Source organism: Heterocephalus glaber, unplaced genomic scaffold, assembly GCF_053883595.1.
Source record: "Heterocephalus glaber isolate CG9 unplaced genomic scaffold, H.glaber_assembly_v1.0 deba00001452, whole genome shotgun sequence".
Classification (NCBI taxonomy): Eukaryota; Metazoa; Chordata; class Mammalia; order Rodentia; family Bathyergidae; genus Heterocephalus; species Heterocephalus glaber.
In genome coordinates, this window is record NW_028258302.1 from 18,209,529 (window position 1) to 18,221,636 (window position 12,108).

Genomic DNA, 12,108 nt, shown 5'->3' on the forward strand with positions numbered 1-12,108 from the left:
CATGAAATTGACTGAGATAAACACCTGGTACACAATAGGTGCTTAGAAAATGTTGGTTTCATCCTTGTCTCCCCCAGGTTGGCTTCACTGAAGGAGACAGGTCAAAAACTGGTGTTCTTCCAGCAAATTCTTTGTAACTTTTCTGTATCTCTTTGCTGACCCCTGCATGGCCCATGCTGGACCCCAACATGCAGAGCTGGGACCTGAGCCCACAGAAGTGGGAGCTGAGGCATCCACGCCCTTGGGTCTTGCTCTCTCTGTTCCTCATGGTCTTATTCCTGCTGTGGACCGTGCCACTCCAAGGACACTGGGCCTCCACACTGGGGTGGATGGTGGTTCTTCGCTATCTTATCCCCCCCAAACCTCCCAGGCCAGGCAGCCTTGTTCCTGGATCTAGAACCCTCAGTCTCTCATCAGACCAGAACTGTTTCTCCCTTCAGTCTGGGGCTCCACTAGGACACGCACTCCCGCATCATTCTCTTCCAGACCTCAAACTATCTTCTCAGCCTCTTCTTAGCCTAGTAGTCCTTTACGGAATTCTAGCTCTCTGTCCAGGCCTGCATAGGCACTGTGGATGCCATGTACATAAGGCAAGGGTCCTGCAGATGTGGTCCCTGGCTGGGAAGCTGGTTTCAAGGCCTGGCATAAGAACATGCAGGATTATATTCCGGAGAATGGTTCTGGGCTCCGGAGAATGGTTCTGGGCTCAGGGCCAGGACCCGTAATCAGCTGGTTCCTGTCTGACCATTAATTGTCTGCAGCCTACTTTTGTTCCAGTTGGCCAATGCCTATGCTGTACTGGATATTAAAGAAACGTTCGGAATCCCTGTCATCTGCAGGGTAGCACAGCCCTCACTGGGATCTGGACTATTTTCCCCAGCCAAGAAGTACAGTATGACTCACCCCGTTTCCCTATCTCCTTGATGTAGCAGGAACAATAGGAATGATCTGGGTCATAGATCCCCACTTCTGTTCTCTTTCTCTTGGTCAATTCAGGGGCCTACCAGTCTGGGGGAGTGAGGGGCTGAGAAAGGAGAGTGACAGAGCAAAGACTTCAAGGTTCTGCTTCCCCGGGCCAAGGAATTCCCCCAGAGCTCAGCCTCAGTTAAGAAGCAGGCACTCCGTACCCATCACCAACCACTAACCTCCCTACTCTGCAGCTGCTGGGTGCTGGGCTAGGCCAGTGCAGCAGTATGGCCAGGAGGCGGGGGACTGCTCACCCTGGAGCCTCACTGGTCTGTGGTCACTCAGAAACAGGATTGCCTTCTGAGCCTCCAGCATCTGGTTTTGTTCATCTCAAGTTTGTTATTTCACTCATCTGTAATAAAGGATTTCTGGAAGTAAATTCCATTGGCTTCATCTACGGGATCTGAAGAGTACGGGGGAAAGGGAAGGAATCTTGGGGCTTGGAATTCTTTCTCTGAACCTGGCAAGAGAGACAATCTGGTGTGAAGCAGTGGTTGTGGTACAACCAGGGACAGTTTTGCCCTAGGAAACATTTGGCACAGCGGAAAGTAGTTCCCAACTGGAGGCTGCTACTGGCATCTAGTGGAGAAAGGCCAGCAAGGCTGCTAACCATCCTACACAACACCACGTCTTAGTCTGTTGTGTTACTACAACAAAATAGCCAAGCTGGTGCCTTCTAAAGTAAAGAGGTTGGGGCCAGGGATATAGCTCAGTGGTTCCACTGCCTGCCCTGCAAGTGGCAAGGACCAGAGTTCGATCCCCAGTACCAAAAAATAAAGTAAAGAGGTTTATTTGGCTGACAACTCTGCTGTCCTGCCCTCCTCACGCTGTTGGATGGTCCAAACAACATGGCCCTGGCATCCTGGCCTTGCCGCCCCCCCCCCCCCGGCTCTATCACAGCATGATAAACAGAGAATCAGCTGAGTGCAGAAGGAGCAAGGGGAGCTTGCTCTATAACAACCCATTCTTGCCAGAAGTGACACACTTGGGGAGACCTGTATTAGTCTCTTCCAAGGTGGTGCTTACTTTCACTGAGTTCCCCCCTTAAAGTTTCCACCACCTCTCAACACTGGGAACCAAGCTTCCAGCACATGAAGCCTTGGGGGACACATTACCATGCCCAAGCCACAGCAACAGGTCAGCCCCACAACAACGAATTATCCAGTTCAAAATGTTAATAGTGCTGAGGTCGAGGAGGAAAGAACATTGGACTAGATGCTTGGAGATCTGACGTGTTTGGCTTGGCCATGGTCCCTGCCACGGTCCCTGTTGATTGCCCCTAAGATAAGGATTTGATTGAGGGTGAGTAGTTTATTTGTGGATGGATCCCAGGAAGTATAGTGAGGGTACAGAGAAGTGAAGCACAAGGCAAAAAAGCAATAAAGGGTATGTGGGGTGACCATTGCAGGCAACAGGGCTTGAGCTCATTGGGTACCTTAATTTCCATATTGTCCCACTGAGAGGACCCCTAACTCTGATCTCTTGTTGGTTGGAGGGGGTCCTTTTTGGGCATTAATTTTCACCTGCTCTCAAGCTCTTAAAGAGCTGTGGGAAACTGTCAGAGGTGTGTCCAGGAGTTGTTTGCAGGTGACCTCTGAGATGGGCAGGTAGGCAGGGAGAATATAGTGGGTACCTACAGTGTCTCAAAGTCCAGAATTGCATCCCTGAGGGGTTCACACCCTCTTTGGTCTTCAGTCTTCCCATTTGTACAATGAAAGGGTAAGACCTGATGTTTTCTTAGGTCCTTCAAGCTCCAATGATGGAGGAGTCTGGGCTGCTTTTGATGTCACACAGCTCAGGGTGGGGACTGGATAGGTGGAAGACAGCATGCTAGGCAAGTGCTCTATCACTGAGCCACTGTTCTGTACCTCTCTGGATACCCAGGGCTAGAATTGGCATGCAGTAGGTTCTCAATAAATGTATGTCAAATGAATGAATGTTTCTCCCCCTCTTACAAGCCCTTCCTTTTCTCCAAACTCTCACTTTGCATGTAAGCCCAATAAATGTCCTTTCTTCAGAGGGCATCATCCCCAACTGTGCAGGTCCCCTCAACTGTGTCCCCCTACCCCGAGTTCAATGCTGTCCCTGTTGTTTAAGGTTTCCCTTGCCCAGTTTGTTGGGACTAGGTCTGTCTTGCTCACATGTTGATTGAATTTTAAAAAACCACCCTTGTCCTACATCGACCCCAGTCACATAGGAGCAGTGGAAAAAGAGAAGTCCACACCAGATTGTCCCTGTGACCCAGACTGGGATAGGGTTCTCTGAGGAAGGAATTTTAACCAGACACCCCACAACACAGCTCTCTAGCCTGCAGACTATGTGGACCACTTTTCCTGCCTCCCCTCTGGGACCCTGGGCCCTCTCCCAGGAAGGTCACTGCCCATTAAACTCACTTGTTAAGGAAGGGATCCAGGGATACTGGAGCTCTTAGAAGGCTCTTCCACAGGAAGTAAGGGGAGTGCCCAGCTGGAAGAGGCAGCACAGGTTTTATTTTTTCCTCTCCTCCACCCAAAATTACCCTTCCAAACCCAACACTACTGAGGAGCACCAGCCTGACCTTGAGTAAATATGGGGTACCTATGTACACCTCCTAAGTATTTCTCACCTAAGTGCCCTTAAGAGTCCAAGCCCTTCTCCACTCAGAGGTATAGCCCTGGGACCGATGGCACCCCCGCAGTTAGAAATGCGAAACCTCACTATAACAAGCATACAGACCAGAACAGCTGCTTGCATACGCATGGCCGAAGGAGTGAGCCTAACTTAGCACAGAGCTGGACTGAACGATTAGCACCCAGCGTGACTCCAGTGCACCAAGTCGTCTCCACTTGGGCACAGGCACGCAGCGGTGCCTCCCGTTCCCAGCTGCAACACTGGAGCCCAGAACTCTTCCTGCAGCTCCTGGAACCCCCTCAGACGCCCTCTGGGCCAGGACTGCCATCTGTGGCAGGAGACAATGGCCTCCTCACTGGCCTGAGAGCCCCCCAACCCGTGCCCAAATCTCCCTCCAGTTCCTGACACCTCTGGAATTGTCGGAGGTGAAGGCCTCAGCCCTCTCCACAGAGGCCGGACAGGCGGCCTGCACGGGCAATCTTTGCCTGGCCAAGTCCTTGAAGTCTATATTTAGTACTCGCCACCCCTCCCAGCCCCGAGGTTGAAAGGCGGCAGGGGGAAGGGGAGAGCCCCGCCCCGCCGGGCGTGTGTGTATCTGTGTGTGTCTCTCGTGTGTCTGGGGCTCGCGCAGGTTGCGCGCCCTCCACCTTGGCGTCTGCTGCACCGAGGCCCCGCTGCTGCCCTATGCCCCTCGCCCTGCCGGGCGTCGGGCGTCACGGGCAAACATGGGCCAAAAAGAGGAGCTGCTGAAGATCACCAAAAAGCTGGAAAAGATGGTGGCTAAGAAGCACACGGTGAGGCTGGAGAATACGCCCCCGGGAGGCACAGCTCGGGCGAGCCAGGGCGCCCAGGGGCACGTGCGGGATGCAGGGACCCGAGGGAGGCGCGCTGGTGCCGGACACAGGGTTGGAGCTCGGGGACTCTTGCCGGGCACCTCGGGGTGGGCGTGTGCACGGCCAGGGTGCCCGGGAACCGTGCACTTGCCTCTATACTGGTAGTGTTCAACGCTGTGTAGCCTTTGCGGGGCCTTAGAAAAGTGGACAGAGAGACTTGAACCTGAGAAAGGACTTTAGGAGTCCCGGGACTCACTGCGTGTGCAAAGCCTGGGAAGGCGGGGGCTGGAGGGGCAAAGCCTGGGTTTCCGAGAAGGAGCAGGAAAGCGCTTCTCCCCCGCCAGGAGTAGATCTGCTAGAGAGGAGTAAAAGGGCCTTGAATCCCGGGGCTCCACAGCCTGCGTGCCAGGAGCAGTACTGTTGGCAACTTTTTTCTTGGCTGCCCAATGGAGCCCAGGCGGGCGGGGCCGAACAGGTGCGGGAGGGCACCGGGTAGAGGCCCAAGGGGAGGCCTGGCCCCGGGGGCTGGGGGAGGTGCGGGCTGGGGGAGGTGCTTGCCCACCGCCCTACCCAAGGGTCCTGGCGGCCAGGTTAATGTTTGATCCTCCTTGTGATGTTTTCCTCAGGCTACAGGCTGCCAGGTCGGGTCACCTGCCCCAAACTTGACCACAGGTTCCCAAATGTATAGTATTATGCTGGGGGGTGGGGAGGGGGAAGAGAAGAGAGGCTCCCGGTGGACACACCCTTCACCTGGCCCTGCCCAAGGCCCTCTTCTGCTGCCTCCCGACTTTCATTTGTGGTATGGTATGGTTTGGGTCTAGCTGTTCCCCTAAAGCCTCATGTGGTCATAGGTGGGGCTTTTTCAGAGGTAGCTGAATCTAGAGTGTGTGATACTGGGGTTAAGGGTGTGTGATTACTAAATCAATCCACTGATTGGTTTGGTACAGCCCTAATCCCAGTATTTTGGATACAATATAAGGGGCAGAAAGAGGCTTGTCTTGTCCCTTGGTTTCTTTGCTACCTTCTGCCCACCATGAATCATTTCTCCTCTGCAATCCCTCTGCCATGCCACTCTGCCTTGGAGCCAGATGACTATGAACTGAAACCTCTACAGACCGTGAGCCAAATAAACTTTTCCTCCCTTAACTTTGGATGTCAGGTATTTTGTCTCAGCAACAAGCAGAGTAACTAAGACAGTACATTCAGTTACCTTAGGGAGTTGGGAAAGAGATCCTGCGGGAGATTCTAGAGCTGACAAGAATGACCAAAGCCAGAGGAAGGGGTCACTGGAAACATGGTGTGACAGGGAGCCCTAGAGTAGACACTGGGCAGTAATGAGATGGGTTCGTACAACAGCCAGAGCCTGAGTTTCTCCACTTCTGAGAAGAAAAGATTCCGGGGTGGGGGTGCCTCTGCAGGCAGCCAGGATGGGAGGTAGGACTTAGCAGGACTTCCAACAGCTCAACTGGTGCCTGGGAGGAGCCAGTGAATGAGACCCACCCACCTGCTGAGTGCAGGGAGCTTCTCCCCTTGAACTCTCTGTCCCTGTCCCTTAGCAAGCCTGGATTCTATCCAGGCTGCTCCAAAATCCCCCTTAAACCAAGCCTCAGGCCCTGGGGAGCACTTTCCCACCAGTATCCTGGGCAGAATTCCATTTTGGGGAGACAGATTATCTGAGCCCAGTGCCTTGCTGACCCCCCATCTCACCCTGGGGGCTCTAGATTGGGTGAGGGGAGCTCAGGAGACCTGGGGAAAATTTCTCAAGTTGGGGTAGAGCTCTGGCCAAAGAGGAAGGAGCTGAGGAGCCTTCCCCTCACTCCTTTTGCTGCTCTAGCCAAACCACTCTGCTTTTCTTCTTTGGGCCTCTGTTTCTTCTTCTGTGAACTGGGAAGGGGTAACAGTATCCCCTGTTGATGGGTTCCAGTGGAAGCGCCCAGAGATGTCTCCAGAAAAAGCTGCAAGGTTGGCTGCAGGGTCTTGTCACACAGAGCCAACCACAGCCACATCTGCACCTGGGCCCTTGGGAGCATCTGGGTGGGCACAGAGCTCCAGGCATCTGGACAAGGAAGGTGGGGCTGCTCTGGGAGTGAAAGTGGGCCTGCCCAGTGCATGTAGGCCAGAGACACACTTCCTGTTATAAGGCAGATCCTCCACAGTGCAACTCAGGCCAGGCTTTTCTGCCAGTCCTGAGGTCTCAGTGACTTAGGGCTTTGTCAGATGCTGTGTGCATGCATCACCTGAAGCAGTTTCTAACAGACAACCAAGTACCAACAGTCACGGCCAAACACATGGTGACACTGATAGATATGGCCACACACATACAGCCACACACAATAACTAAAGGAGCAATGAGGAACCTAACTGCATGTGAGACATGGCTGCTCAGGCTGGCACAACATACATAATCCATGTGACACCCACTGACCACTGCAGGCAACCACACATGTATACATACAACAGTCACACCCAGACATGCAGAGCTACAGCCTTAGCAAACAGCCACATTGACCCACCCAGACATAATGCTGGCAACATCCCACGAGGACTAATAAACACAGTACGGGCTGCAGACCCATAGCTCCACACCTGGGCCAACGTTACTGCTGGCCACACACCCACAGAGACACACCTAGCAACATTTGACACGGCTTTCTGAACCCAGCCACAACCCCTGCTCTTGGCTCTTTTTCCCCAGTATGACCCTCTTATGAAGAGATCCACACTCAGTGAGTTGGAAATGGCTTAACACTGTTGAAATTTGCAGGAATTTCTCAAGATGCTTATTAAACACAGCCATTATAAAGAATTAAATTATCTGCTAATTACATGAAAAAACAAAAGTAAAGAATATTCCAAAATCATCACCTCCTAATTATTTTACTATATTTTACTACCAGCTACAGTTTAGAGATAATTTACTTCTATTAAATCTAGGAGGGAAGCACTATATGATGATATGGTACCACACATACCTCTTCCCAATACCTCCTTCAGTTCAATGACAGCATGTTGGTAACTTGAAATTGGCCATGGGAGGCCGGGGATTTAGCTCAGTGGTTCCAGCACTTGCCTCGCAGCACAAGGACCTGAGTTCAATCCCCGGTACCAAAAAAAATTGGCCATGGGAAGAATATTTACATCACAGACATTGGCAAATGCTACAACTATGGGTTTTTCTCCTTAAGAACCAACTGTCAAATATGGACCAAGCACATGACCACAATGATCCCTGCTGCTATTCCATGGCTGTGCACAAACAGCCCCACACAGTTCATACCCACACAGATTGCACAGGGGTTCGAGCCCAGAGGCCTGACTTTAAGTCCCAGGTTAGCTCTTACAAAAGTGTAACCTTAGGCAAATTATTTAACCTGTTTCTTGAAGTCTTTTTCTGTAAAAACAAGATAATTCTGTAAAAATGGGGGTGGTGACTAGGACCTACTTTGTGGAGTTGTGATGATTCAGTGCAAGTAAAATATTTAGAATAGTGCCCCATACATAGTACATAGTAAGCCTTTAGTCTCTCTTTCCTTTCTTGCTTTCTTGCTTTCTGTCTATCCTGGGGGTTGAACCCAGGGCATTCACACTAAGCTACATCCCCAACCCCCCCCCCTTTTTGAGACAAGGTCTCACTAAATTGCTAAGTTGCCTCTGGCTGGGCTCAATCTTGTGATTCCCCACACACACACACACACACTAACAGCACTGTGTCCATAGGTGTGTGCCACGTCTGGCGTAAGCCTTTAATTAATGTTTCATGTGTAGTCGTATGTCCCCAAGTCTGTACACGCCTATCTGCAGGTCACACCTCTGAAAACACACTGAACCCAAGTTCTAAGGGAGGCTAAGGACTGACAGAGGGCAGCCCATGGGACATGGTCCAGGTTGTGGCAGTTGCAAGTTGGCAGCTAGAACTGTGCAAGGGACATACAGGACACAGTCAGCTGGTGCTCCCTAAGGAACTGATGTCAGGACAGGAGACCAGGGCAGGCTTCTAGACACTACACTTCACCTCTGTCAAAAGGCTGAGAAGAAAAAGAGCTGGGTTCCAGGAAGGGAGTGGGAGGAAAAAGAAGGCTGAAATGGGTCAGAGGTGTGTTCAGGGCCTGGCATCCAGATTTTCAAATCTGAGCTGCCTTCTTCCCCCTCCTGCCTTCTGCTTTCTGCTTTATTCATTCACATATTCATTCACTCAGGGAGCAGTAGGCTGTAGGTGGAGCTCTTAGGCCTCAGAGATGAAAACAATTCTCTAAGAGGAGTGAAAGTGTTTGTCCACACAAAGACTTGACCATGAATGTCCCTGGTTGGAGCAACACCAAGCTAAAAACTACCTAAAAGTCCCATCCATAAATGAATGGAGAAAGAAATTATAGGGAGTACATACTATGGGAAATTGCTCTGTGATGAAAAGGAACTGCTGACCTCTGAGGGGACCTGGATGAATCTCAGAATAATTAAGCCAGTGAAAACAACCAGGAAAAAAAAGTGTTCATGCTCTACTTTTTATATCAAATCTTTAAAAATGCAAGGTTGTTTTTAGTGACAGAAAACAAAGTAGTGGTTGCCTGGGCCTGGAGGTGGTGGGAGGGACAGATTACAAAAGAGCCTGGTGGAATGCCTGGAGATGATATCTGTGCTCTTGTCTTGATTGTGGTGATGGTTTCATGGACTTATACATCTGTCAAAACTCACCAAACCATACCATGTAATATGTGCAGGTTATTGTGTATACATTTTGCCTCGATGAAGTTATTTAACCACTTAACAGCACATTTGTTTACATACTGACTATCCCAGACATCACTTGGGCAGGTGTCATTTCAACCAGTCAATTCTTGTGTTGAATAAATTTGATAAAATTGTTTTTACATTTCCTATTATATTATCTTATAAAAATTAATTTTAAAACATGCAATTTTTGGTCATCCTGTTATTTAAATAATTGAACTGGTAAGTGGTTTAAAAGCTTACAATAGGGCCAGGGATTTAGCTCAGTGGTTCCACGCTTGCCTCGAAACCGCAAGGTAGGTCCCGAGTTCAATCCCCAGTACCAAAAAAAAAAAAGCTCACAATACCCAGACATAGAGGTGTGTGCCTATAGTCCCAGTTACTCAGAAGGCTGAGGCAGGAGGATTGCTTGAGCCAACAAACCAGAGGCCAGCCTGGAAAACATAGCGAGATCTGTCTCCCAAATGCCCACAGTGCTTGCCCTGTAGAAGCTGACAGGTGGGATGGGAGGAAGGAGGCCACAGACACACAGGTGGCAATAATAAGCCAGGAAGTAATTTATTTGGGAGGCAGTTGTGGGGAGGGAGGGCACACTGGTAGTAGGCATAGTAGAAGCAAAGGCAGGAGTCAGGGATGGACCCTGGCTCTACTGTGTGGGACATAGAGTTAGAGAGCTGGTCTGGGCCAGAACTTTTCCTTGTTTCTCCTTTCTGCCCCACACTTGTCCTTCATCCATGTGTCCATCTGTATCCTCTACCCCCTCCTCCAAGCCTACAGTTCTTACCTTGTGACCTCCCACAGGAAGGGGCCTTGGACCTTCTGAAAAGGCTGAACAGCTGTCAGATGTCCATCCAGCTGCTTCAGGTGTGGAGGATTCCCTGGGGCAGCACCTCTGGGGGGGGAAGGGCCCTGGGGGCAGTCCGGCCAGGATGGCGCCTGGGAGGAATTCCCAAGGGGAGTCCTGGGAAGGGAAGGGCATCTTGAGATAGGGACATGGGGGATGGAGGTGTCTTGTAGGAGCAGGGTACTTTCTGGACTTGGGGAGCCCTTGGGTCTGGGGAAAAGCTGATTTGCTTTCCCTGAATACCCGCCCTATTGCCAAGGCCTTGGCCTGTGGAATCCAAGAGGTCCATGACCCAGGGAGAAGGAAAAGTCCCCCTGCTTTCTGATCCTCCCCAGATTGTCCACATAGCCCCCAAACTTTATAGAAGCGCCTGGCCCTGAAAGATGAGCACAGGGCCCGTAGCACAAGTTGCTCTAAGTAGAGACCTGAGTTGTGAGAGCACTGGGAAGAGGGGCCCTGTTGCTGCCAACACCCCATTGGCAACTCCCCAGCTTTTCACCAAAGCCAGAGTTACCTGTCAGTATAGGGCTGAGCAAGAGGCAGATCAGGGCCTCAGTTGTAGGAAAGCCCCAAGTTTGGGGTTTTTCCCCAGCTGTGGGTCAGGAAAGAACTCTGGAAGTAGGTTAAAGGGAGGTGGTGGCAGAGCTGGGGCCGGCCCTGCCAGTTAGGGCTGCCAGTCCTGTGTATCTATTTCCAGACCAGCCCTTATCCTGCTTCTTTGCAGACAACCAGGATTGGAGTTGCCGTTAATGGGGTTCGAAAGCAGTGCTCAGACAAGGAAGTGGTGGCCTTGGCCAAAGTCCTCATCAAAAACTGGAAGCAGCTCCTGGGTGAGACTTGAACCATGTTTTTTTTTTTTTCTCCTAGCATGTGGGAGGGGGCAGTGCCTGGCTCAGAGCAGACATTCAGTGTATGTTTGTTAAGTAACTTAATAAATGGCAGACAGCCTCTGGCCAGGGTGTCAGCTAGTGAAGATTGCCAGTGTTGTGTGCCCAAGTGTGATATTTGTAAACAGGCAAGCTTTCCTGTACACATGCCTATATATATTTCTGTGTTTGTCCTCAGGTGTTTGTATATATATTGCATGTCTGTATGTGTATATTTGCGTGGCTATGTGTGTTGGTATGTGTGCCAGTGTATTTATGTCCCTGTGAGAATGTGTATTTGCACACATAGGTGTGTGTGTGTGTGTGTGTGTGTGTGTGTGCGCTGGGAGTGTATGCAGCTGTCCCCGTCCCTGCCCTTCACTCCCTCCTCCCCCAAAGACAGGCAGGATTCTGCTGAGGAAGAACTGAGTTGAGAGGCAATGTCACTTTTTGATGTTCAGATTCCCCGGGATCTTCCAAAAGACAGGAAAGAGAAAAAGCAAAGAAGAAGAAGAAGGAGAAAAGCCTTGAGTGTTTGGATTGGAAGCCAGAAGCAGCTCTTTCTCCACCCAGGAAGAAACGAGGGGAAGAAGCTAAGAACAGGTACTTTTGTTGGGATGGAGAGATGGGACTGACACTTGTCACAGCCTCTGTCGCAGCTTCCCACATACCATTTCACTGAGGCCCCACGGTGCCAGGAGGCAGATAATATATTTCCTACTGTGCTCCCTCTAGGGGACTTTGGCTCAGCCTGACAGCCACACAAGACCATATTCACCACAAGTGACACTGGATAGAAAGACACAGGGACACAGTGTGGCAGCCTCAGGCCTTGCTCAATCTCAGCAGTTCTCACAGGAGACCACAGCCACCCAGGACTGTTCTCTGGATCACCCAGCGACTGTCCAGATGCAGGGAAACAGACCACAGTGAGGGGGACCCCCATGTCCCAAACATGGTGACCGTCCCATACAGAAAGCTTCAGGGATCCAGTAGGGATAATATTCACTGGAAAGATCCACTAACCCAAGGGCAGCCGAGAGCTGTGGTTTTCCACTAATTGTTTGTAGTTTATTCACTTTACCAAGTGGGTCATTTGTGCTATAATGCTATTGTCTCAAAATGCAACCCGCACTCCACATTTGTCAGGTGAGCAGGGCCAGTGAGGGCAGGCATTTATTTGTCCATGAAGAGCAGATGTTTGGTTAAATCTTTACTCAACATTCCTATTTAGCCATGAAGGAGCTGAAAATCAGAGGAG

The 12,108-nt window shown here is 50.8% G+C and overlaps 2 protein-coding genes across 14 annotated transcripts in view; both read left to right on the forward strand.

Annotated features, from left to right (window-relative positions):
* Window positions 1-1,345, forward strand: part of Asap3 (ArfGAP with SH3 domain, ankyrin repeat and PH domain 3) — a 41,473-nt gene extending 40,128 nt beyond the window's left edge. For 6 of the 8 annotated variants that reach the window (XM_021263041.2, XM_021263038.2, XM_021263040.2 and 3 more), the window contains one exon: window positions 78-1,345. In XM_021263041.2, coding sequence (XP_021118700.2) covers window positions 78-137 — 60 coding nt within the window. In that variant the 3' untranslated portion in view covers window positions 138-1,345. The remainder of the gene's footprint in view (window positions 1-77) is intronic. The other 2 variants (XM_021263039.2, XM_087215582.1) reach the window with 2 other exon arrangements.
* A 2,806-nt stretch (window positions 1,346-4,151) lies between these two features.
* The window catches only part of Tcea3 (transcription elongation factor A3), a 52,308-nt gene continuing 44,351 nt past the window's right edge, over window positions 4,152-12,108 (forward strand). For 4 of the 6 annotated variants that reach the window (XM_087215589.1, XM_087215587.1, XM_087215592.1 and 1 more), the window contains exons 1-4: window positions 4,152-4,370; window positions 9,939-10,001; window positions 10,706-10,811; window positions 11,309-11,450. In XM_087215589.1, the coding sequence (XP_087071715.1) occupies window positions 4,302-4,370; window positions 9,939-10,001; window positions 10,706-10,811; window positions 11,309-11,450 (380 nt within the window). In that variant the 5' untranslated portion in view covers window positions 4,152-4,301. The remainder of the gene's footprint in view (window positions 4,371-9,938; window positions 10,002-10,705; window positions 10,812-11,308; window positions 11,451-12,108) is intronic. The other 2 variants (XM_087215588.1, XM_087215591.1) reach the window with 2 other exon arrangements.